This window comes from Hippocampus bargibanti, linkage group LG12 (assembly GCF_051943395.1).
Source record: "Hippocampus bargibanti isolate YZ-2025 linkage group LG12, ASM5194339v1, whole genome shotgun sequence".
Lineage (NCBI taxonomy): Eukaryota > Metazoa > Chordata > Actinopteri > Syngnathiformes > Syngnathidae > Hippocampus > Hippocampus bargibanti.
In genome coordinates this window covers 19,350,196-19,375,057 of record NC_142745.1, presented here as the reverse complement: position 1 = coordinate 19,375,057, position 24,862 = coordinate 19,350,196, and the positions used below count along the sequence as shown (strand labels likewise).

The window sequence follows — 24,862 nt, the reverse complement described above, 5'->3', positions numbered from 1 at the left end:
AATTAATGAAAAATGACGTCAGCATACACTGAACTGTGATGGTGTTTATTTTACTTTTATCATCATCATCGTCACCATCATTATTATTATTTATTATTATTAGTTTTTCTGACTCCGCTTGAGAACGCACTTTGGCACCTTTCTGAGAGTTATTGTTTCATCTTAAGTTAATGTGTTTTCCATATGTTTTGTTTATTTACATCCAAACCACTGCTGGGCATGCACTCGTTGTTTTGCTTTTATTTTGAAGGTAGTGCGCGCCGCTCACTGGCATGTACAGTGTTGTCAATGGAAGTGGCGGCTCACTTGACTTCGATTTTGCGAGTGAAGGCTGGCTTGACCGCAGCCATCAGAGTAAGATGCCTCCATGTAGCCTGGAGAGATTTAATTATCCCGAAAATGTGTTACAGTATATCGGACATTCCTCCTAAATACATATTTTGTTGATTTTCAAATCTTTCCTATTTTTCAAAATAAATGTTATTTGTTTACTTACTCCGAAAGAATCTACAAAATTGCGTAAACGACAACTCGATGTAAATATACACATATTAAATATGAATCCAATCATATGATGAATTCAATGATTAAATCCAAAATACCCAAAGCGTTTTTCAGTATTGTATTGTTAAAAATAAATAAAAGAATCGGGCCGGTGACGCGAGAACCTTAGAACGCGCATGCGCCACGCAGCCCGCGCCGGTAGTGAATGCGAGTGAGAAACTCAACTGCGTGATCCGCGAGGCAGACAGGCGGAGGCTGCAGTATCCGTTTTTCACGCGATTTCGGCGCATTTTTGACACACAACCGGACTACAGGTGATTGGGGAAAAGGTAAGAACCGTGTTCCTCGTCGCACTTGTGGAGATATAACTGGCGAAAAGAGAGCCCGCTTTCGGTGGAGGCATCAACATCTTGGCTGGCGTAATGCCGCATGTCGGCGTTTTGAGTTCCAAACAAATGTGACGAAGTCGTCGACACAATACGGCCCCTTCCTGTCGGCGTCGCGGTCGTGTCTTTGTCGAGCCGTGTTCTCACGTCGCTTCCCGCTTGGGACCTCTGAGTGGCGGCTTGGTGTCGTAGGTGGGGAAGTTAAATGCTTTGTGTTGCCACGCTGCCCTGCTCCCTACCGAGAAAAGTGTGGACGAGTGAAGGCCTTCGCGCGAGGCCCTAGCCAGCTAGTCTGAGTGACAGCTGCAGGTCCAATTGCAATGCTCGCCCTTGCCCACGTGAAACGCTTTACGCCAATCGGATTCGCGTTCATCCCGATGTCGGAAAAGAGCTTTTCGCGCTACGCCTACACGTTATAAAACCCGACCGTATCTTAAATTATGAAGTCCTGGCTGAGGTGGTCAAAAAGAACACAAGCAAATGACATATAAAATTGATCCCATTCGATTCTTGAGGTTCTTCAAACGAGCACAACTGTACTGATTGTTCCATCGGGTTTTATATCAGCGCACAACTGCATTAGTGGACGCTTTGGACTGCGACTTAAACCAGTCATTTTGAACCCGCCACTGTCTCTTTTGATGATGCCCCATCCAATTCTCGTTTCCTGTGTCTGCCGTGGAACCGTTGAGTCTTTGATGTGACTACAAAACACACCCACTTCTATTGCTATGTTTGTAGCCTGTCAAATTTCGCGTCACGTCAACGTGAGATCAACGGGTTTACCCCAGACAGAGCCGACCACGTGGTGGTCGCCCCATACCTTTTGTGTCTGAACCGGGGATCGGCCGGTTGCTAAGCACGTGGGCCGAGATGCGCGTCCGTATTACGGTTTGTAGCGTGGCGTCCCCCGTGAGCACGCCCAGACCGCTCCAACAAAGTCCCTATTGCGCCATTGCATGCTTCCACCATTCCGAACACCATGCTTGTACAATAGGCTGTCATTGCTGCTATTGGACATGTGCGTGTACCATTTTTTTTCATCAAGGTGAAAGGGATGCTGATAGACATTTTTTTAACAACGATGAAGATCTCATCTCATTACCATTTAAGGGGCCTGGCTCACCGTAGCTTGTTATATTCCCCTCTGCTTCATCTTCAGAGCGTGCTTGCTTTGTCACCTTCCTGTGTTTTCTACTCGCAAGATGCTCATTTGGGATGCAGTGGTTGTGATGAAAAGAAACTGTACATGTAGGAGTAGTGTAGTTTTTGAATAGCACTTTCATGGGTATGTGTTGTGTGTGTGTGTGTGTGTGTGTGTGTGTGTGTGTGTGTGTGTGTGTGTGTGTGTGTGTGTGTGTGTGTGTGTGTGTGTGTGTGTGTGTGTGTGTGTGTGTGTGTGTGTGTGTGTGTGTGTGTGTCCAGGAAAAGAGCCTTGATGTGGGCAGTATGAGTAAGACGCCCCCTAACAGAAGAGGGATAACATTTGAGGTGGGAGCTCAGCTTGAGGCCAGAGATAGCCTCAAAAACTGGTGAGTCATGGCCTCATTCATACCTTTCCATCCTTGAAACTCCATTTTTATGTTGGCTTTGTTTCCTTTCTGGGACAGTGTTTGCTTGCTGTCAATCTGTTTGCAGTCAAATCTTAAAAAAAATACACAGACCTATTTTATGTACAGTGATACCTCGGTTTATGAACCCCTTGGCTTCCGAACTTTTCGGTTTACGAACGTTACATTTATAAAAAAAATTACCTTGGTACACGAACTATTTTTCGGGATACACACGGAGCTGCCACAATGAGTAATGTGTCGTCCCCTCCCCCAGTTAAAGCCATGCGATTGGTAAAGAACGCAGCAGTGGGGGGAAGGGGGGGGTAACAGACAGAGAGAGTGAAGCCATTCTCCAAAAGAGAAAGTGGCTGCCGACATTTTTTTGTCCTCTATTCCCTGCCCCCGGTCTTCGGTTGAAGCCACGTGATTGGTCAAGAACGCAGCAGTGAGGGGGGTGGTTTAAACATTAAAGAGACAGTCAGACAGAGAGAGAGACAAAATGGATACCAAACAGTGAAATTTGGACTGTTTCAACTTTGATAGTTCAAAGCCGGAGTGTAGACTGCAAGGTTAAAATTCCCATCAATCAGGCTCCCCAAATAACCCGCACTAGCCATCAGTTCAATTTGAAATAAAAAGACAAGCAAGGGAACCAGCTATTAATGAAGTTTCTAGTGTGTCGGTTTGCATCTGTTGCAATATCACAACTTCCAAGATGTACAACCCAAAGCTCCTTGAGGGACTTTATACAAAAAGCTATCCATTTCATCAACGACCTGGGAACTGATTATTCTCATTTATTCTCATTTTAATGGTTTCCTATGGGAAATTAATTCTTGGGATACACACTTTTCGTTTTACACTGTCTGGGAACCAATTAAGTTCGCAAGCCAAGGTATCATTGTATTGCGAAAAAGCAAATAACACTTGTATGTAGTACGGAAAACAAGAAGGGCGTACAAGGCAAATTTCCCCTTTGGGGATGAGTGAAAAAATTCATCTTGTAAATAAAACAAAAGGTTTGTCCAACTGTTTGTTTCAGTACTTTTGGCTGAGTGGCAAAATTCCTGCGTGGCATTTTGCCATGAATGAATATCCCCTATCGTTTTGTAAGTACAATTCACCAACTCGGACAAAGGCACGTTTTTCGTTTTATAATTTTGGGAGGCAAGTCACTGGGGGTCATAATCCTCATTTTATTCATCACAAACGTTTTTTGGGTGGTGTACAATGGATGATGCAGAGCGTGTGACCAGCATGATCGCCCCCCCCCCCCCTTGCCCACGCTCTTGATTTGTACCGGAAACTTCAAAATATCAACTTCTTGCCTTCCGTTGCTTTATAGGTATGCCGCTAACATTGAGAAGATTGATTACGACGATGAGAAAGTACTAATTCATTACCGTCAGTGGAGTCATCGTTATGATGAGTGGTTTGAGTGGACAAGTCCCTACTTGAGACCTCTCGAGAGGGTCCAACTGAGGCGCCGAGGATTGCAGGACGACGCTCCCGTGCCAGTAAGCCAACAGAGACTAATTGTTCTTCTTCTTTAACCTTAAAGGACAACCGACACCACTTTTTTTGTTCCTTAACTGACATCAGAAAAACGTTTTATAGCATGTAAAATATCCAAAACACGCAGTATGATATTTTTAATCAAATGCAAAACACCAATAAAAAAGACTTGGTGTCTAAAAACTACTTCAAATTGAAACTGGAAGTGGCCAGTTTCAGAAGGTCCCCCGCCCCCTTGTTTGTGGTGTCACGCCGAGACGTCTTGCCTTGCTCGAGAATCGGAACAATGGCTTCAGATTTGGAGAAGATGCTTTCTTGTTACTCATCCAGTTATGAATATGATTCAAATAGTTCTGAAGAGGAAAGGGTACATGTTTGCAATCATTTAAAGAATTTATTCCGTGTCATTTTGTGGTATCTGCGGGGAAATGTAGCGCCCAAAAAAGGCAGAAGATGGCGACAAAGCTCCGTGGAAATAGGCTGATTTTTTTTTCCTTTTTTGTCAGCGAATATCAAATAGTTGCTCGGTGCAACACACGATTCACTATAACGTTATTTATGTCTTTTCTTTCTAATTTCGCCATCAACGCAGAGTTTTCAGGCCAAATAAAGTACTGCAAAATGCATTGACGTGATGAAAGGACTGCTACAGTGTGTCCTTTCTCGGTCAGGGGTGTTCCTTCTGTGACGTGAGGTCTCGTCACCAACTCTAAAACAAGACTTCCGGAATATTCAGCGCGAGTCTTAAAACGTAAAATATAGCTATATGCGGTGGAATCTTTGTAAAATGCGCTCAGTAGAAGTCATTTGAAGCGATTTAACTTGTCCAGAGGCATCGGTTGTCCTTTAAATAAAAAGATATTCCCGGATTGAATTTATTGGTCAAGCTAAGTCAAGAGTTGCAGTTTAACTGTCTGGAACTTCAGCTTTAAAGGCCAACCGACACCAATTTTTTGTTTCCTAACTGACATCAGAAAAACGTTTTATAGCATCTAAAATACCCAAAACACTTAGGCTGATATTTTTAGTCAAATGCAAAACACCAATAAAAATGACTTGAAGTGTCCCAAAACTGCCACAAAATGAGCTCAGAACTGGGCAGATTCAGAAAGTCCCGCCCCCTTGTTCGTGACATCACTATTGTTCACACACTGCCTTGCTCCAGAATCAAAACAATGGCTTCAGAGAGTTCAGATTTGGAGAAGATGCTTTCTTGTTACTCATCCAGTTATGAATATGATTCAAATAGTTCTGAAGAGGAAAGCATACATGTTTGCAATTGATTAAAGAAGTCCGTCCGTATCAATTCGAGCCGTCTGAACTCCAATGTAGCGCCCACAAAATGCACAGGATGGCGCACCAGCTCTGTTGGAAATGGGCTGATTTGTCCGCTGGGAATTTGTGAGAACTTACCCCATCTTTATGCGTGATACCGCAATTGGCTGCAACACACAACGATTCACCATTGCGTTATTTATGTAGTTTTCCTTCTAATTTCGCCATCAACACGGATCAACGTGATGTTTTCAGACCAAACAAAGTACCCAAAATGCATTGTGTGTTGCTTTCTCGGTCAGGGACCTTCCAAATGTGACATCACTTCAGGCATCAACTCGAAAACAAGACTTCCTGAATATTCTGCGCAAGCCTTAAAACGTAAAATATAGCTCTATGCCGTGGAATCCTAAATACGCTCAGTAGAAGTCATTTGAAGTGATTTTGCAAATTATGGACACAACTTGTCTGGAGGTGTCGGTTGTCCTTTAAATATTTCTTTTTGGCCTGTCCAGGGTTTTCAAGTGAATGACAAGGTCCTGGCCAGCTGGTCTGATTGCCGATTCTATCCTGCAAAAGTCATCTCGGTCAATAAAGATGGTGGGTACAAAAATAAACCAAAAAAATGGATATTGAATGTGTTGTCATGAATACAATAAATATTGTATGCGTGACACAAACATGAATGGCAATCAACGCTTTTTTATGTTTTTTTTCCCCCTCAGTGTCTTATACAGTGAAGTTCTTTGATGGCGTCATCCAGACGGTGAAAGGAATTCACGTGAAACCTTTTATAAAAGAGGTTTGTGTTAAATGAGCCGAGCCGTATTCTGCCACCAATATCTTTTCCGCTGACTTTGTCCGATCCCAAATAGAGAGGTACGGGAAAATCTCAAATCTCGGAGAGAAACATGGTTCGAAGAGTCGTGAACCGCAAAGGCCGCAGACCTCCGGTGAATGGGGAGACGCGGAACAAGCGGGCTCGGCGCAGCACCTCCGACCAGGAGAATGATAGCATCAGCGACGGGGAGGAAAGGGAAGCCAGGACGGCGAACGGGAAAAGCAAGAGAGCGAACGGCACCGTGGAGGCCACGGCCGCTCTCAAAGGGGCCCAAGGCAAATCAGGCCCGTCGGATCCGAATAAGCCCGGTGATTCGGAGGACGGCGGCCAACTCCTGAATGGCGCCGGGGGCTGCCGTGACCAAAAATGTCATGAAAATGGAAATGGAGATGTAAAAAGGGAAGAGGAGGAAGCAGAAGTGGAGGTGACGGGAACACAGCCGTACGGTGACTCGGCAAAGCCGTACGCGGAGGTGCCCCCCGATCAGCCGGAGCCGACCACCACCGGATCAAATGATGATGTGGAGGAGCACAAGCCAAATGTCAAATCCGAAAGCCTGCAGCCGGTTGTGACACCCCTGCCCCAGACTGTCAAGTGTAAGTCTGTCACGTCATAAAGGGGTGTGGGGGGGGGGCTTTGAAATGGACCTGCAACACAAAATACAGTCAAACCTGGGTTTGGGTTCTCGGTTCTCGACCAATTACGTCTTAGACCCAAAATTTCAGATGCCTCGGTCTGCAACCGAAATGGGTTCTCGAGCAAACTGAGCTCACCTGAATGCACCACTCGACTCCCTGCTGCTTCGTCTGTGTCAGCTCTCAGTCGTACAGGAGTGATCTAACGATGAGAAGGTTTCTTCAGCCGTCATCTGTACTTTGAAGGTGTCGGATGTTTCGGTTCTTATCCAAGAGGCTTCATCAACGTGGTGACGAGGTGATACCAGAGTAAATGGGGCAATCAGGCCAGTCGTAGACTCCATAATTAGGCAGGACAATAGAAGTAATCAGTCAGGACAATAGAAGTCATCAGTTTAGCCTCAGGCAATAGTCCTTGGCTCCCCCCAACCTGAGAGCAGGGACCAATCGTAACAGAGTCTGGTACCGTCACATCTAGACAGATGAGATCGCTCAAAATCAGACATCATCCGCATCTAGGATTCAATTGTAAGTTGACATGTTTGCATTGTTCCATTGCGATTTGAAATAAAAGCAGTCATTGATTCTAATGGGAAATGTTTTAGTTTTTGAACAAATCTGTTTTCGATCAGGTTTCTGGAACTGATTTTGGTTGAAAAACCCAGGTTTGACTGTAATGGTGACTGGACAGTGGGGTTCGGAAGTCAATTAATGGTTTGTTTTCATTACCCTCCCCCTCCCCAATTCAGCAGCTGCAAAGAAGCAGGGTTTCCACAACCCGAACAGATTCAGCAGAGAACCACGTAAGTCATCCTCTTGAATCGTCCAGGTTGCCAAAAGGCGCTCTCTATAAGCGCCTTTCAAAACTGTCAATGTCACTTTACAGTCATACGATAAGTTTTTCTTTGGGTGAGCAGCAGCAGCCACATGCACCAGCGTTCACTCAACCAGGAAGTAACTTAAATAGATGGAAAGCGAGCTAGCTGGCTAATAGATAGCTAGCTAGACAGCTCTGTCACAGCTTGGAATTGAAGCGGATTTATGTGGGACAGGAGATGTGAGACAATCTCTTTTTATCAATGGATGCTACAGCTGCGTGTTTGCTTTCATCATTTAGCTTGTAGTTCCACCATGACGTCCCTGATCCACTGCTGAAAAGGACACTATGATCCTCCCCTCCTTTATCTAGAACTGCTTCATGTTACAAAGAGGGTACAGCAAGTTGAAGAATAAATGACTCTTTGTCTTTGTGTTGTCATATTTGTTGTGTCGGTTTTTTTCCCCCCCTTTGTTACTTCCGAGTTGAGTGATTGCTGGCGCGTGTGGCTGCCGCTGCTCACCCGCAGAAAAATATCCTGTGACTAAAGCAGGGGTGTCAAAGTCATTTTTTGCCGTGGGCCACATTGTAGTTACGGTTTCCTCTCGAGGGCCGTTATGAATTTGGGGAACCCATTAGAATGTTTAAATCCCTTCAAATATTACATATAGAGCACACAGCAAATTAATGAATAACTCGTTTTCAAATCTGAAGTCAAGAATAATGACTTTTATTGTGGTTGACATCCAAAAATATGAAATTTTGGCTCAGATTTTAGCAATCATCATGGAATTTAACAAGTTTGATTTGCTTTCGCGGGCCGAAAAAAATGATGTGGCGGGCCGGATTTGGCCCGCGGGCCTTGACTTTGACACCTGTGCTGTAAAGTGTCCTTGAGAGTTTGAAAGTCGCTTATAAATGAAATGTATTATTATTATCCCTGACTTGCGGCATCTTTCACCACACAGTGTATAGGGTGATCAAAAACCAGCCCCCGCCTGTCCTGTCAATAAACCTGGACCATAACCCCTTCAAATGCAGCGCGCCCGGCTGCGCAAAGTCCTTCCGGAAGGCCAAGCTGCTGCATTACCACATGAAATATTACCATGGCGAGGAGCAGCCTCTGGAGAACGAGCGAAGCCCGACGAGGGCCGGCCACGCCAGGTCGGCTGACAAACAGGCGGCCTGCTCCGTTTCGGCTGGACCAAAGCGAAGACGGACCATTTCTGCTTCCACGCGTGAGTTTTATCCCTCCCAATCGAGGACTTGGAAAGAGGCCGAGGATTGATCTCTGTGACGACCAATGTTTACCAGAGTCATACAATGATACCTTGGCTTACAAACTTAATTGGTTCCCAGACATTGTGTAAGGCGAAAAGTGTGTATCCCAAAAATTAATTTCCCAGAGGAAACCATTAAAATGAGAATAAGCCTTTCCCAGGTCCCCATAAAACATAATTTTCTACTTTCTAATTTTCTAAGCCTTAAAATTACAGAAAATATACCTTGTTTTATGTATAATAAATGTGCTATGGTATTATAATTAAAGAAATAAACTGTACTACATAATGAAGTGCTTTTATTAAGCTTTGTGATGGTCATTGATGGCTTGATGGAATGGAGTGGCCGGTTTCCTCAGCATTTAACACTTGATGAGGAACGTAGCCTTCTTTCACCATCTTGAGGAATGATCCCTTGTAGGTGCTTTCCCTGCGATAATTTTACCTTGTTCCTCATCAATTGTGTTCTGTTTAGCTGGGTTGATAGCTTTTTGCATCAAGTGTACAGATGGCTTGCGTGTGCGGGTTATTTGTGGAGCCCGATTGATGGGATATTTTAACCTTCCAGTCTACACTGCTTTAGAACTATTAAAGTTGAAACGAGTCCAAATTTCACTGTTTTCTATCCATTTTCTCACCATATCAATTGTTTTTTTTTTCACTTTTGTTGTTGTTTCAAGCTTTGTCGTCTCCCTTTCGTATGTGTGTTTACTCACTCTCTATCGTCTGCCTGTCTCTTTAATGTTTAATCCCCCACACTGCTGCGTTCTTGACCAATCACGTGGCTTTAACCCAGGCGTGTCAGTCATTTTTTGCTGCGGGCCACATTGTAGTCGAGGGCCGTTATGAATTTGGGAAATCCATTAGAACATTTAATAATATTATAATTAAAGAAATAAACTGTGCTATATAATAAAGTTGTTTTATTTACCTTTGTGATGGTCGTTGATGGCTTGATGGAATGGAGTGACCGGTTTCATTTGCATTAAACACTTGAAGAGGAACGTAGCCTTCTTCTCTCACCATCTTGAGGAATGATCCCTTGTTGGTGCTTTCTCTGCGACAATTTTACATAGTTCCTCATCAATTGTGTTCTGTTTAGCTGGGTTCATAGCTTTTTGCATCAAGTGTATAGATTGCTTGTGCGGGTTGTTTGTGGAGCCTGATTGATATTTGATCTTTGATATTTTAACCTTGCAGTCTACACTGCCTTTGAACTATCAAAGTTGAAACGAGTCCAAATTTCACTGTTTTCTATCCATTTTGTCACTCTCTGTCGTCTGCCTGTGTCTTTAATGTTTAAACCACCTCCCCTCACTGCTGCGTTCATGACCAATCACGTGGCTTTAACCATAGACTCAGGGCGGGGAATCGAGGACCAAAACAAGCCGACTGCCATTTTCTTGTTTGGAGAACGGGCTCGTTTGCGAACGACACATCACTCATTGTGGCAGCACCGTGTGTATCCCGAAAAAGTAGTTTGTATGTCAAGGTAAAACTTTCATACATTGAACGTTCGTAAACCAAAAAGTTCGTAAGCCAAGGGGTTCGTAAACCAAGGTATCACTGTATTTTGAATGGACGGCCAAAGAATAATTTCCAAAATCCCAGTCCGACCGAGTGGCCACCTCATCCTAGCTTTATTTTGCGCAGACGTGGTCGCTGGTGGGGTGACCAGCAGCGAAACGAAGGCCGCGGGAAGGCGCACTTCGGCTCCCTCCGCCATCGGCGCTCACGGCCACCAGCAGAGGCTGCTGCTGAGGGACAAGTGCAAGGAGAACCAGCTCGACAGCAATGGGTGCCAACAGCAGGAGAAAGAATCTGAGTGTGGCTTTGATGCGGGTCAGTAACAATATCCGAATGGAACGACAATATGCAAATTGGCCTGTGGGATATTTTTGTCCTTGTTCCTTCGCCATCCCGGTTAGCTCTGAGTTGAGAAGCTTCATCTCGTGCTTTGCCGCCCCCCTGCAACACACATAAGGCATCACTTACTCCGATATTGAGGCGAATGCGGTCGTGATGTTCAAAGTGGAAAATTAAAGAACAACGACAGCATTTTTTATTTCCTAACTGACATCAGAAAAACGTTTTATAGCATCTAAAATACCCAAAACACGCAGGCTGATATTTTTAGTCTAACGCAAAACACCAATAAACATTACTTAGTGTCCAAAAACTGCCACGAAATGAGCTCGAAACTGGGCAGATTCAGAAAGTCCCGCCCCCTTGTTCGTGACGTCACGTTAGGTCCCAAACTGCCTTGCTCCAGAATCAAAACAATGGCTTCAGAGAGTTCAGATTCGGAGAAGATGCTTTCTTATTCCTCATCCAGTTATGAATATGATTCAAATAGTTCTGTAGAGGAAAGCATAAATATTTGCAATCGATTAAAGAAGTCCTTCCGTATCAATTCGAGCCGTCTGCAAGCGATGAAACCGGTGAAGATCTGGACTCTGATGTAGCAGCCCAGAAAATGCACAAGTCCAGTATATGGAGCTGATTACAAGAGCCGTAAAGCCCCCCGTGATTGCTTAAAATCCATGGTAGTTCTAACTGCTTATAAAGATATTTAAGTTAGCCTATGAACCCCAATCCACTCAAGATCAAAATTGTTAATGATTGCTATTATAATTACTATTATTCATTATTTTTATTTTTATTACTATTATTTGTTTCTGATTGTTTTTTTTTTCATTATTTGTTTTACTTTTCTTTCTTATATGGCATAGTGAACAGGACATTGCATCAGCAGAATTGCAAGAAATGTAAAACGTCTTATTGAGATGGTCATGTGATCTATGTTTTGTTTTGATGTCTTGACCAGATGATGCTCAATGTGATCATGTTCTCCCTTTTCTAACTGTTCAAAAAAAATCTGTGATAGAAGGCAGAGGGGTGGGTTTTACGCACACACACAAAAGATACAGCGACACAATTTGAACAGCCCTCAACCATCAGAGATGTTGAGACGAGAGAGAGAGCTCCGACAGCGCTACAGAATAACAAATGACACGGTGGAAAGTGGATGTTTGTCCTATCGGTTTGCTCCACTAATATGGTGATTGCTCTCTTTCACCAGGTGAGCTCACAGTTAGCATACAGTGTGACTAAATGAGTCAGCATGCATCATACCTCCGCTATCCAAGCGCTGGATCGCTAACTCTGGTTAGCTTTCTCGTTCGCCTCCGCTGGAGCTCGACTGCTCTGCTCCGTTGGAAATGGGCTGATTTGTCCGCTGGGAATTTGTGTAAACTTACACCTTCTTTATACGTGTTACCACAATTGGCTGCCACACAACGATTCACCATTTTATTTATGTAGTTTTCCTTCTAATTTCGCGATCAACACGGGGTTTTCAGACAAAAGTACCTAAAATGCACTGTCACTTTCTCGGTCAGGGGCATTCCCTCAGCGACATCACTCCGGCATCGTCATCAACTCGAAAATAACACTTCATGAATATTCAGCGCGAGTCTTAAAATGTAAAATATAGCTATATGCGGTGGAATTTTTGTAAAATGCGCTCAGTAGAAGTCATTTGAAGTGATTTTACGAATGATGGACACAACTTGTCCAGAGGTGTCGGTTGTCCTTTAAAGCTTCTCACCTCTCTAGGTCCAGTCAAAGACAGACCAAAAGACAAACCCAAGCAGAAGGACTTCCTTCGCATTCAACTTAAGAAGAGGAAGAAAAAGAAGAAAGCCCAGTCCGGTAAGCAGGAATTCTGATCAGCAACCACAGCCCGTCGCCTGGCCGCTTTGCATGCGCACTCGCCATTGAATTAAGGGAACGGCCTGGCTGCTAAATGTGAAGCTCTGCGTTTTGGCGTGTGTGTTGTGTCGTTCCCCTCTGGGCCCACTCGTACAACTCACTGGTGTTCTCGCATCCGTCACTGAGGCACTGACAATATTGTTTGAACCACAACTTAATTGTAAATTGGGGAGCGAGGGGGGTTGTCTAATGCAAAGTGCACCTGAGAAACAACGATATTAGTCCCATATTTTCTGGTGGATTAGGCGCACCAGAGTATAAATGGTGTACCCCCTAATAAATGGTGTATTTTCATATATAAGGCACACCGGACTAGAAGGCGCACATTCATTGAATGAAAACGTTTTCCACATATATACTATTAATATAGAAAAGTTTTCCCAATATAAAGCACACCACATAATATGATGCTACAGTACAGGTTGGGGTTACGCAATACTTCTACAGGGGGGCGTTTGAGTTGGTGGCTGCTGACAGTAATTGACAGACCAGTTGTGGCTCAATAAATAATAATAATAATAATAATAATAATCATCATCATCATACGTTTTATTTCAAGCGCCTTTCAAAGCTCTCAAGGACACTTTGCAGTCACAGACAAGCATAGATACAATAATAAATAAAATGCAATTATAAATGTAAAACACAGAAAGAGCTACACAGAAAATGCAATTTTAAATAGGTGGGATGTGAAGGTGGGAAGAGAATCCATGTTACGAATGTTGGGAGGAAGTGAGTTCCAGAGTTTGGGGGCAGAGCAGCTGAAAGCTCTCCCCCATCGTGCTGAGACGGGCAGGGGGGCACACAGTGGTGGAAGGAGGAAAAGGATCTGAGGGAACGAGAGGGAATAGAAATTTGAAGGGGTCAGATAGTCATTGAGGGGCAAGGTTATGGATAGCTTTACATGTATAACGAAGAAATTTAAAGTTGATTATCATGCGGAGGGTCATCTTTTGAAGAAAATTTAAGTTTTTGGCTGCTCCTTATACAACAGAAAATACTGTAATTGATTGTAATTCGTCGTGTTCCACCGTGCGAGCCGTTTCCAAACTAGTTTTGACATTTTCCAAAAAGCCTTATTCTCCTTAAATTGGTCGCATTATTCCAAAAATGTTTGTGTGCCCGCCCCCTCACCGCCGCCGCCCCTAACGGACGTCTGTCAAATGAAATTCATGTTCAAAGTTGATCAACATCTGCTTTTCCTTCCCCCCTCTTCCCTGTATTAACAGACTGCACAGATGTTGAGGAGAATATTGACTTATCAGTACTGTGCCCTCCACCCCAATTGAAAATGCCATTCAAATCTCCCCCCTCACACAATAACAAGCGTGAGGCCTACCGCTGCAGGCCCGGATACGGCGACTCGGTGCAGATAAATGTGGATGGTGGGTATCTGTTGTGTGTGCGTGTGCGGCTTTGCCTCCCGTCGATGCTAAATCCGTCGCCGTTGTCTTGCTCACGTCGCAAAACCCCTTCACATCATTGCTTCAATGCATCGACACTTGATTGATTGTGATGGGCGGTACTAATTTACTTTTGTCACCTATCGGCCATTTGTGAAAGTTTACACACGCTTAGCACTCTCCTCCTTGGTCATTTCTACTTACAGTGGTGCCTCGGTTTACGAACCCCTTGGCTTACAAACTTTTCGGTTTACGACCGTTATATTTATGAAAATTTTCTGGCCCGCCACATCATTTTATTCGGCCTGTGAAGGCAAATCAAACCTGTGAAATTCCATGACGCTTGCTAAAGTCACAACCAAAATTTCAAATTGTCACATGTAAACCACAATAACCGGCATTATTTTTGACTTCAGATTTGAAAACTGGTTATTTCTCAATTTGTTGTGTGCTCTATATGTAATATGTGGAGGGGATTAAACATTCTAATGGATTTCCCAAATTCATAACGGCCCTCGACTACAATGTGGCCCGCAGCAAAAAATGACTTTGACGCGCCTCGGTTAAAGCCACGTGATTGGTCAAGAACGCAGCAGTGTGGGGGGGTTAAACATTAAAGAAACAGGCAGACGATAGAGAGAGAGTGAGAAAACACACACACACGAAAGGGAGACGACAAAGCTTGAAACAAAAACAAAAGTGAAAAAAAACAAGTGATATGGTGAGAAAATGGATAGAAAACAGTGAAATTTGGAGTCGTTTCAACTTTTTAATAGTTCAAAAGAAGAGTGTAGACTGGAAGGTTAAAATATCCCATCAATCGGGCTTCACAAATAACCCGCACAAGCAAGCCATCTGATTGGATTGGATTGGATTTGCCTTTATTAGTCTCACAATGGAGAAATTTACATGCAAAAAGCTATCAACCCAGCTAAACAGAACACAATTGATGAGGAACAAGGTAAAATTATCGCAGAGAAAGCACCTACAAGGGATCTTTCCTCAAGATGGTGAAAGAAGAAGGCTACATTCCTCGTCAAGTGTTTAATGCTGATGAAACCGGCCACTCCATTCCATCAAGCCATCAACGACCATCACAAAGGTCAATAAAACCACTTCATTATGTAGTACATTTTATTTCTTTAATTATAATACCATATCACATTTATTATACATAAAATAAGGTACATTTTCTGTAATTTTAAGGCGTAGAAAATTAGAAAGTAGAAAATTATGTTTTATGGGGACCTGGCAAAGGCTTATTCTCATTTTAATGGTTTCCTCTGGGAAATTAATTTTTGGGATACACACTTTTCGCCTTACACACTGTCTGGGAACCAATTAAGTTTGTAAGCCAAGGTATCACTGTATATGTGATCATTGCCAACACTTTGGTCCGTCCACATTTTCGTAGACGACGACAGTTTCAGTGACTGGTCCACGGACAGCTGCGGGTGGAGCGACGACGACTACGGTCTGGACGTGGATGTGACCAGCCCGCCTCTGAGCATGGACTGCGGTGCCGAGAGCAACGACCAAGAGATCGTACGATGCATCTGTGAAGTGGAAGAGGAAAATGACTTCATGATCCAGGTTATTATTTTAGGATTTTATGGTCACGACACTGTCCCAGGATTTTCTTTTTGAGTTTTCCTCGTGATGTCTTGTCTTTCAGTGTGAAGACTGCCTGTGCTGGCAGCATGGCCCGTGCATGGGTTTGCTGGAAGACAATGTCCCGGACAGATATGCTTGCTATATTTGCAGAGACCCTCCAGGTAAGCCCTGGTCAAGAAATAAATAAAAATGCCGCTCTCCAATCACGTTTCCATGCTAATGAATGTTCACTCTGGAGGACTTTCACACTGCAAGAACCAAGACATGGGCACGAAAAGTCCACCAGGACCCTCTGCACCATGCCCACCACCTTTTTCAGCTACTCCCCTCAGGCAGGCGCTACCGATCGATGCGTACCAAATCCAGCAGACATTTAAAAGACAACTGACACCTCCGGACAAGTTCGTCCATAATTTGTAAAATCACTTCAAATGACTTCTACTGAGCTCATTCCACCGCATATAGCTATATTGTATGTTTTAGGACTTGCGCTGAATATTCAGGAAGTCTTGTTTTCGAGTTCATGACGATGCCCTAAGTGACGTCACGGAGGGAACGCCCCTGACCGAGAAAGCGACACACAATGCATTTTGGGTACTTTTTTTCGTCTGAAAACACTGTGTTAAAAATAATAATACATTACATTTTAAGCGCCTTTCAAAGCTCTCAAGGACACTTTACAGCCACAGACAAGCATAGGTATTATAATAAATAAAATATAATTAGAAATACAATGCAATAAATAAATAGAAACAAGACATAGAGCTAATTTTAAGCTACACAGAAAATGCAAATGTGTTGATCGCGAAATTAGAAGGAAAACTACATAACGCGATGGTGAATTGTGTGTCGCAAGCAATTGCAGTAACACGCATAAAGATTAATTGATTGCAAACATTTATGTTTTCCTCTTCAGAACTATTTGAATCATATTCATAACTGGATGAGTAACAAGAAATGATCTTCTCCGAGTCTGAACTCTCTGAAGCCATTGTTTTGATTCTGGAGCAAGGCAGTTTGTGAAGGAGTTTCCTGACCTGACGTCACGAACAAGGGGGCGGGACTTTCTGAATATCCCCAGTTCCTAGCTCATTTTGTGGCAGTTTTGGGACACTTTAAGTCATTTTTATTGGTGTCTTGCATTTGACTAAAAATATCAGCCTGTGTGTTTTGGGTATTTTAGATCCTCTGAAACGTTTTTCTGATGTCAGTTAGGAAACAAAAAAAATGGTGTCGGTTGTCCTTTAAACAGCTCCTTCCCCCTAGCCCAGGGGTGGGCAAACTTTTTGACTCGCGGCCACAATGGGTTCTAAAATTTGACAGAGGGGCCGGAGGAGCATTTGGAGGGCGTGTTTGGGCAGGATATACTAAACCTAAAGCATTAAATGTAGTGTCTGCAAACCTCATAGCACAGTAAGAACACTACAACCCAATTGATTAACTGTCTTTCAAATCGCCCTTATCAGTTCATAAATTTGTCTCAAGGAATATGCAAGATATGGCGTTTACATGCTATTTCGCAGATACTGGGAGGAGGAAACGGAAATAGATTAAAATAACATGCGCACTGTGATTTATCAAGATTGCGTCTGTTTTTAATAAGTTTCAATCAAAGGCGCAAAGTTAAAGAAATCAACATTTATTGAAAAATGGAATCACTTTAAACATTCAAAACATATTATTACACAACAAAATACTCAAGCTCAATAATATCTACTTGTGTTAAACTCTGCAGAATCATGGAAGGGTTGTCCTGACCATGCGCTCTACAAACTCGCCACGGACGCCCTCGCCTTCACGCGTACACAGTACACGTGTATCGTTGCCAAGCAAACAGACACATAGGCTACCTACAGTTGAAATTTGCATACTCGGCACAACAGCCAATCAGAAGCCTGCTTTTTGCTTCGGACTTTCCCAAGCGTTATAAAGACGTGCACTTGCATGTCATTTTCCAAAATAGATGCACAGAACCTCAGCCCCAGAAGAAAGATTCAAAAGAAGCTAATAAAATTTATGACGCTTCAAAACGTAAACATACATTATACCATGACTGTAAAGTGTACTTGTGAGTAATGAAAGGCGCTTAGTGGATTGCAGCAAGGAATGCAAACATTGCATTGTGAACCATGACGATAATGACAACTGGAGCAAAATCTTCAGCTATGGATATTTACCTTAAATTAAGCAAGGTAGCATTTGCGGTAGGTACAGCCTTTATTAAAAAAAAAAACGTAATACATTGTTACAATGTTTTTTTTGCGATTACTTGTCTAATAATTGAAATTGTGAAAAATGGGGCAGGCAGCTTTATGGCCGGGCAGGCAACTCTTCAGAGTTGTCTGCCCTGTTGTCTGCTAACTTTAACTCAGACACTTTTTACTATAATTTGGACAAGTTAGGCGGGCCGGATTACAAAACCTAACGGGCCGCATGTGGATCGCGGGCTGTAGTTTGCCCATGTCTGCCCTAGCCATTAACTCTGAACTGTAACCCAAATCTTACTGTATAGTGGCTCTTTGCAATTTTGAACAACTCTGTGGAACACCATCCTGTTTTTGTCATTGTATCTCCAGCTTTATCCACACTTGAACCACTTGCTGACCGATATAATCTCCAGCACCAGACACTTTAAGGTGCTCAAGGACATCTGCATAATTGAACACTTGTCCTACAAATTCAGTGACTGATCAATTTAGTCAAAGTCAAAAGTCAGTCAGCTTTATTGCACTGATTTTCTGCACCAACTGTACAATTGTTAACAGATTTCATGCCACCACTGATCCCTTTTTTTTATAATAATAATACATTTAATTTCCAAGCGCCTTTCAAAACTCTCAAGGACACTTGACAGTCACGGGATACGAACTTTTTTGGTGTGCGGATGAGCAGTGGCAGCCATTCGCGCAAGCGTTCTCTCTACCCGGAAGTAACACAGCAGCAAAGTTATGAAAGGAAGAGGAAAGAAAGAAGTAGAAAAACAAAATACAGGAGCTGCTGGAAAGGCAGCCGCTCTCGCGGTGCCATCTTGAAGTAAAAAAAAAACAAAACTAAATAACAAATCATATGACAACACAAAGACACAGAGAGTCATTCATTCTTCAGCACTTGCTGTACCTTCTTTGTGACATGAAGCAGTTCTCGATGAAAGAGGAGAGGATCAAAGCATCCTTTTCATCAGTGGATCAGAGACGTCATGGTGGAAACTGCACGTCCACTCCAAGCTAAATGTTGAAAGCAAACAAAAAGCTGTGCATCCATTGATGAAAAGAGATTGTCTCGCATCTCCTGTCCCACGTAAATCCGCTTCAATTCCAAGCTGCGACAGTTCCACATACGCATCGGCGCTCTGCGCTGACGCTCCTTTCTTCTCATCGTGGGCTCTTCAAGCCATCCATACATCCAGCCGCAGACTGTACAACAGCACCGACCTTTCCTCTGAACACAGCGGGGCTGTGAAGATGCTGCCCATTACAGCTGCAAAAAAGCACAATGGCCCCTTTGGTGTCCAGTGATGACAGTCAAATGGCACCGACATTCCTCCCATTCAAAAACAGTACTGGCATATTCATGCTGCCGAAAAGGCGCAACCGCTCAGCACAGTCTCCTCCTTGATGAATGTCGTGGCCAAAAATGCTGAAAAACAATCCGTATCCGTTCTACATGATGCACAACAACACAAAGTGACAAAAGAAAACAACAAAACAAGACAAAAACAACAAAAAGCAAGGCTCATGAGAGAACTTGCTGACGGCTGCCTAGTCGGGCGCCATCTTGGGAAAAAAAACATTTTCACTTTACTTTTCACATTGTCTCACAGTTGTTCCTGAGAGGTACCACTTACATTCAGGAATATCGTTCCATACTTATTTGTCATGTGTTGTTGTTTTTTTTTTTATGATGATACTAGATCAGTGTGTAGTATCGGAGACAAATTCCTTGTGTGTTCTACGTACTTGGCCAATAAAGATGATTCTGATTCTGATTTCCAGGTCAAAGGCAGAGTCTGCGCTATTGGTATGACCGCGAATGGTTGAGCAATGGCCACATGTACGGCCTGTCCTTCTTGGAAGAAAACTACTCTCACCAAAACGCCAAGAAGATCACCACCACACACCAGCTGCTGGGAGATGTGCACCATGTGGTTGAGATTCTTAATGGCTTGCAGTTGAAGATGAACATTTTGCAGTGAGTCAGTGGGAAACTGAAAATAATAGGACTGGGGACCCCCCCCCCCCCCCCCCCCCACCAACACACACATGATAATCTCAGGGATGAGAATTTTCCGCCGATCAGCGGATTTCCGACTTTTTCAGACCAAAATGACCAGATAAAACTAAATATGTATTCTCGCTTTTTCGCTGTTCGTTTCCTGTTTCGGCTTGTGTTGGCGGAAAGCGCAATTTTGATTGGATCATACTGATGCCGGTTGGCCGAAAGCGCCATTTTGATTGGATGATCTTGATTTAGGTGCCGTTGATGTCGAAACAGGTAAACGCCCCCTTTTGAATAAACGGATGTGTAAAAAAAAATCAGCTTGAATGGACCCAAGGATTTGCCTTTGTGGAGAGAACAGGTTCTAATTTGATAGATTCTAATTTGCAATGAAACGATACAATCGATGAAACAGTCGAATGTCTGTGGCACTATGACAAGCCCCATGCTAACGTTAGCATCACTATACTTCTGTGAGAGGCAGCAGAAAGCAAGCATGCATGCAAGCTAATGAGCAGTGTACAGGCTAGTTAGCAATAACCTTGTGTATGTACCCGGCAAATTGACTTTTATTGAGATAGTTTGGCTGGATTTTTACCAATCATGAGGAATAGAAAACCATTCATATTAATGGTGAGTATTATCACTTACACAGACGTATTATCACAGTTATTTTAAATAATACATTCTGCCATTTTGTTGAAATCACGTTAATATATACATTATATATATACTATATATATTCAGGTAACATCCGATTTACAACCGGCACGAGTTACGACCACCCATACTTAACGACCGCCAGAGATTTTTGTTTTTAAATTGTACGGCTGCCACCGCTACAGCCAGCAACGCGACAGAGACAGAGGTCCATGCAGACCGATTTATTAAGATACAACACAAAGCGCTGTTCCCAAAAAGAGGACTAGGGGAATAATTAAAAATAAAGAATATGAAAAATGACGAGTGGGTGGGGGGGGCAATGGAAGACCTGACAATGGCGAGAAGCAACTCACACACGGTGGTGCAGAAACAGAACAATAATAATAATACATTTCCTTTATAAGTGCCTTTCATAACTCAGATGAAGATATAGAAAGTCCAGGGTAATACAAAGTACAAATAAAAGTTGGCAGTGTCCCGTTTTCGTACCCGCTGTCCTGAAGAAGGAAGTGGTGGAGCGGGGAGGCGTGGCCCCTTCCCAACTGTCAATAATATATATGCGTGTGTCCACTCCACCCTGCCTTTTTTCTGACTATTTTGTCATTTGTCATTCTCATGCATGTTCTCCCCTCCACAGAAACAACGCGCATCCCGACTTGAAGCTATGGCGCCAACCTTGGAAGAGAGTTTTGAGGCCGGCGACCATCTCGGACTCTTGCCGGTCCAGTAACGCGGCCCCCTCTCCCGTCACTCCCGACGAGGACATGTGTCGTGGTGAGATTTTAATGTCCAACGCCTTGGAGAAGCTGAGCCGGGCGGCTGCCGGCACCTCGTCCTGCTCCTCGACCCCGTTCCCCTCCTTCCAGGACTCGTATATCACCAGCGAACACTGCTACCAAAAACCACGGACCTACTACCCGGCCGTGGAGCAAAGACTGGTGGTGGAGACCCGACAAGGCTCTGAACTGGAGGACAGCATGAGAAGCACTGAGGAACTGTTGGAGCGCGAACAACGCTACGGTGGCCTCTTGGAGATGGACACACCGAAATCCATCCGCGTCGGCAATAAGGTGCGTTTGTTTTTCCCACTTTTGGATTTCTTTTTTTCTCTTTAGCTTGTTTAGTGCAATCAGTGTCTGAAATCACATCTCCCCGGCGTGCAACTTTTACGTCGGGCGTACAACTTACAAAACGTCTCCGCCCGGGTGGCCGACAACTTCTTCATGAAGTAAAAAAAATCAAATCAAACATTTGTTTTATTTAATAAAGCAAATGTTTGAATGAAGATTTTGAAATCTGAATAAATTATTCCGTTTTCAAAATCTTTGTTCGGCTTGGAAATTTTGGTTTGTTTGGCAATTTGCATACTCGGCACGGCAGCCAATCAGAAGCCTGCTTCGTGCTTCCAGACTTTCCCGAGCATGATAAGGTCATGCATTTGCATATAATTTTCCAAAGTAGATGCACAGAACCTCAGTTCCAGAAGAAAGATTCAAAAGACGCTAACAAAATTTATGACGCTACAAAACAATGGTTTTTTTTTGCGATTAGTCGTGTAATTGTGTTTCAAGTTGTGAAAAATGGGGCAAGCAACTTTATGGCTGGGCAGGCAACCTTTCAGAGTTGTCTGCTCTGGTGGCCGCTAACTTTTTGTCATGAGTTTCAGACACTGGTGCAATACATGCACTGTAGCTGCCATACAAGGGGGTCCTTGGGTTACAAAAAAGTGGCCATCGCTTTCAATATTTGGATGCAAGTGTGGTGGCTCTATTCTTGCCCCTTTTTCTATGTTTTAGCGCCCTCTTTTTCTTCAACCACAAGTCACAATATCCCTTTTGTTTCTTCTGCCTGTGGAGCCATTTTATGTCATTTCCTGATGATGATCTCCAGGCTACGTGTGGAAGCTCATGGCCTGACGTTGAAATCAAGAGCGAAGTTCGAAGTCCTCCCGAAGAGGCTGCCGTCAACTGCAAGCCGCAACAGCAGTGGCAGCTCAACTTGCTGGACCACATCGACGCGGTTCAAGACGAAGTCTCACATAGGATGGACTTTATTGAGCGCGAGTTGGATGGTGAGATTTTTATTTCAACGATGAGATCTTAATGCAGCGGATAGAAAAAGTTAACACAGCCCTGTTCAAATGCAAATACAGTCAAAGGTGGATTTTTGACCGATTCCAGAAAGTTGTTTGAAAACCCAAACATTTCCCATTATAATCAATGTAATCAATGTCTGTTGTTTTGCATCGATATTGAACAGTTACGAATGTTAACTCACACCGGAACGCTATATAAGGATAATGTGTCGGTCACAATGAGATGTGACATAACAAAATGACATACAGTGATACCTCATCTTACGAACGTAATTGGTTCCCAGAAAGTGTGTGTAAGACGAAAAGTGTGTCTTCCAAACATTAATTTCCCATAGGGAACCATTGAAAATGAGAATAATCTGTTTCCAGGTCCCCATAAAAACATAATTTTCTACTAAATAAGGCTTAAAACTACACAAAATATACCTTATTTTATGTATAATAAATGGGCTATTGTATTGTAATTAAAGAAATAAGCTGTACTGTATAATAAAGTCGTTTTATTTACCTTTGTGATGGTCATTAATGTAATTGCCTCTTGATGATATCCGAGTGAAGTTGACGTGCTTTGTCAGTGATACTATCCTCACTAACACGTCCCCTGCGAGCTGCTTTTCGTTAATCCAAATCAACAGAAGTTTTTCAACCTCTTCTATTACCTGAGACCGTTATTTAGTCAACACGGAAACACCCTTAGCCACACGTAGCAATGATCAACTTAGCATCCTGGTACTGGGACGCTAAGTCACACAAACGCATACCTCGTTCGTGTTTCTCGATGATGTCCTCCTTCTGCTCGACCGTAATATTGTTTTGTGTCCTCTTCGGCTGAACCCTAGCCTGTGGTGGGGTCTTTTTCGGTCCCATCATAGCAAAAGTAATCACTTGATAGCAAACCACGTATGCCACTCAGAGAAAGAGGGTGTGGAAAAGTAGTCCGCCAGCCACGGTGGCGCTGTTCGGCCATGTGGTTTTGGTGTTCTTCCACTGAAAACTAGTCCGCCCGCCATTGTGGCTCTCCGTGTGTTTCCCGAAGACTAGTTTGGATGCCAGGATTATATTCTCACTAATTTAGTGTTCGAAAGGCGAAAGGTTCGTTAGTTAAAGCGTTCGTGAGCCAAGGTGTCACTGTATAAGGAAGTGAGGGCAGTCGAGAGGTGCATTTAGGTGCACTCAGTTTGCTCGAGAACCCATTTTTGGTTGCAAACTGTGGCATAAAAAGCCCTGAAATGTTTGGTTCGAAAAGCCAGGTTTAACGTTACGTCCATTTGAGTCATACACGTTCAGGATGGCATGAAAAGTGGCAACGATACGCCGAGGAGGCTGAAATTAGGTTTTCTCAACCCTCATTTGCTTTGTTCTTGTACTCAGTGCTGGAGAGCTGGTTGGACTACACTGGGGAACTGGAGCCTCCTGACCCGCTGGCCCGTTTGCCTCAGCTCAAACAGCGCATGAAGAGGCTGATGTCGCAGCTTGGAAAAGTCCACCAGCTCGCTATGTTCAGCTCCACATGAGGGCGCCACGGAGCAGCCGCGTTTGGAATCTCACCAAACTTGCCTGTTGCGAGACTCCGGCCTGATGACCTGAAGCTGCTTTTCAAGGCTCGGAACGTGGTGACTTCAGATGCTACGGCCACTGGCATCCTTATATGGAAAAGCCATCATGATGAATCAGGATTAGACACAATAACATAACCTCGTAATGCAGCAAAGTCCTTTGAACCAGATCACACGACTTGCTATGATGCCTTTTGGATGCCTGGACAGCTAAAGGTGGCTTGTCACTCTCTCAATGCTTTGTGCGTTACACTCAAGCTTTACATTTAGCTTGCAGCAGTACACTCATGTGAGAGTATTTGTGTGTGTGTGTGTGTGTGTATACATATACAGTATACATATTTGTTTTCCAGTTTTGTGTCAACCCCCCCCCCCCCCCCCCCCAAAAAAAAAAAGAAAAAAGGCTTGATCCTTTCACACCCAGTATAAAATGGCACTTTACAATCATCTTGACAAACTGATTTCCTGGAGTCTTTTCGTTCTTTTTTTCTACACTGTGAAGTTATTTTTGTTTTGATTCCCAAGTTTCTTATTTTTGTCATTAATGTTTTGCAACGGTAACATTGTGGCGGGCACTAGGACCAGGCATCTCGCCCAGCAGGTGCACGGCAGAGGGTGTGTTCATGTTAAGATATTTCACTGTGTTTTCATGTTCCAAGTTAGAATAAAGACGTACTCCAGTCAGCCGTGTGGTTTCCTTCCTCAACTGCTACACTGGATCACGTCGGGGTCACCA

At 43.5% G+C, this 24,862-nt stretch overlaps 1 protein-coding gene across 3 annotated transcripts; it reads left to right on the top strand.

The window, feature by feature from the left end:
- Window positions 1-676: 676 nt before the first annotated feature.
- phf20a (PHD finger protein 20, a) lies at window positions 677-24,781 on the top strand. 3 transcript variants are annotated; one of them, XR_016116594.1, is made up of 17 exons: window positions 677-833; window positions 2,316-2,422; window positions 3,789-3,960; window positions 5,749-5,833; window positions 5,959-6,035; window positions 6,109-6,670; window positions 7,459-7,512; window positions 8,495-8,764; window positions 10,460-10,648; window positions 12,425-12,520; window positions 13,810-13,965; window positions 15,398-15,576; window positions 15,659-15,758; window positions 19,590-19,785; window positions 21,113-21,249; window positions 21,342-21,545; window positions 22,366-22,505. XR_016116594.1 is itself a non-coding variant. In XM_089009836.1 (17 exons), the coding sequence occupies exons 2-17, from the start codon at window positions 2,340-2,342 to the stop codon at window positions 24,082-24,084; spliced, it is 2,976 nt and encodes a 991-aa protein (XP_088865962.1). In that variant the 5' UTR covers window positions 677-833; window positions 2,316-2,339; the 3' UTR covers window positions 24,085-24,781. The 3 variants fall into 3 exon arrangements, 2 of the variants coding, with proteins under 2 accessions (XP_088865962.1, XP_088865963.1); XM_089009836.1 differs by adding an exon at window positions 23,942-24,781 and having other exon boundaries at window positions 21,113-21,545; window positions 22,366-22,546; XM_089009837.1 differs by lacking the exon at window positions 13,810-13,965 and adding an exon at window positions 23,942-24,781 and having other exon boundaries at window positions 21,113-21,545; window positions 22,366-22,546.
- The last annotated feature ends 81 nt before the right edge of the window (window positions 24,782-24,862 follow it).

Coding starts and splice junctions, on each gene's coding strand:
- phf20a (XM_089009836.1), top strand. CDS start 2,340: ATGAGTAAGACGCCCCCTAACAGAAGAGGGATAACATTTGAGGTGGGA. Junction 3,961..5,748: donor AGGACGACGCTCCCGTGCCA/GTAAGCCAACAG, acceptor TGGCCTGTCCAG/GGTTTTCAAGTGAATGACAA. Junction 8,765..10,459: donor GACCATTTCTGCTTCCACGC/GTGAGTTTTATC, acceptor TATTTTGCGCAG/ACGTGGTCGCTGGTGGGGTG.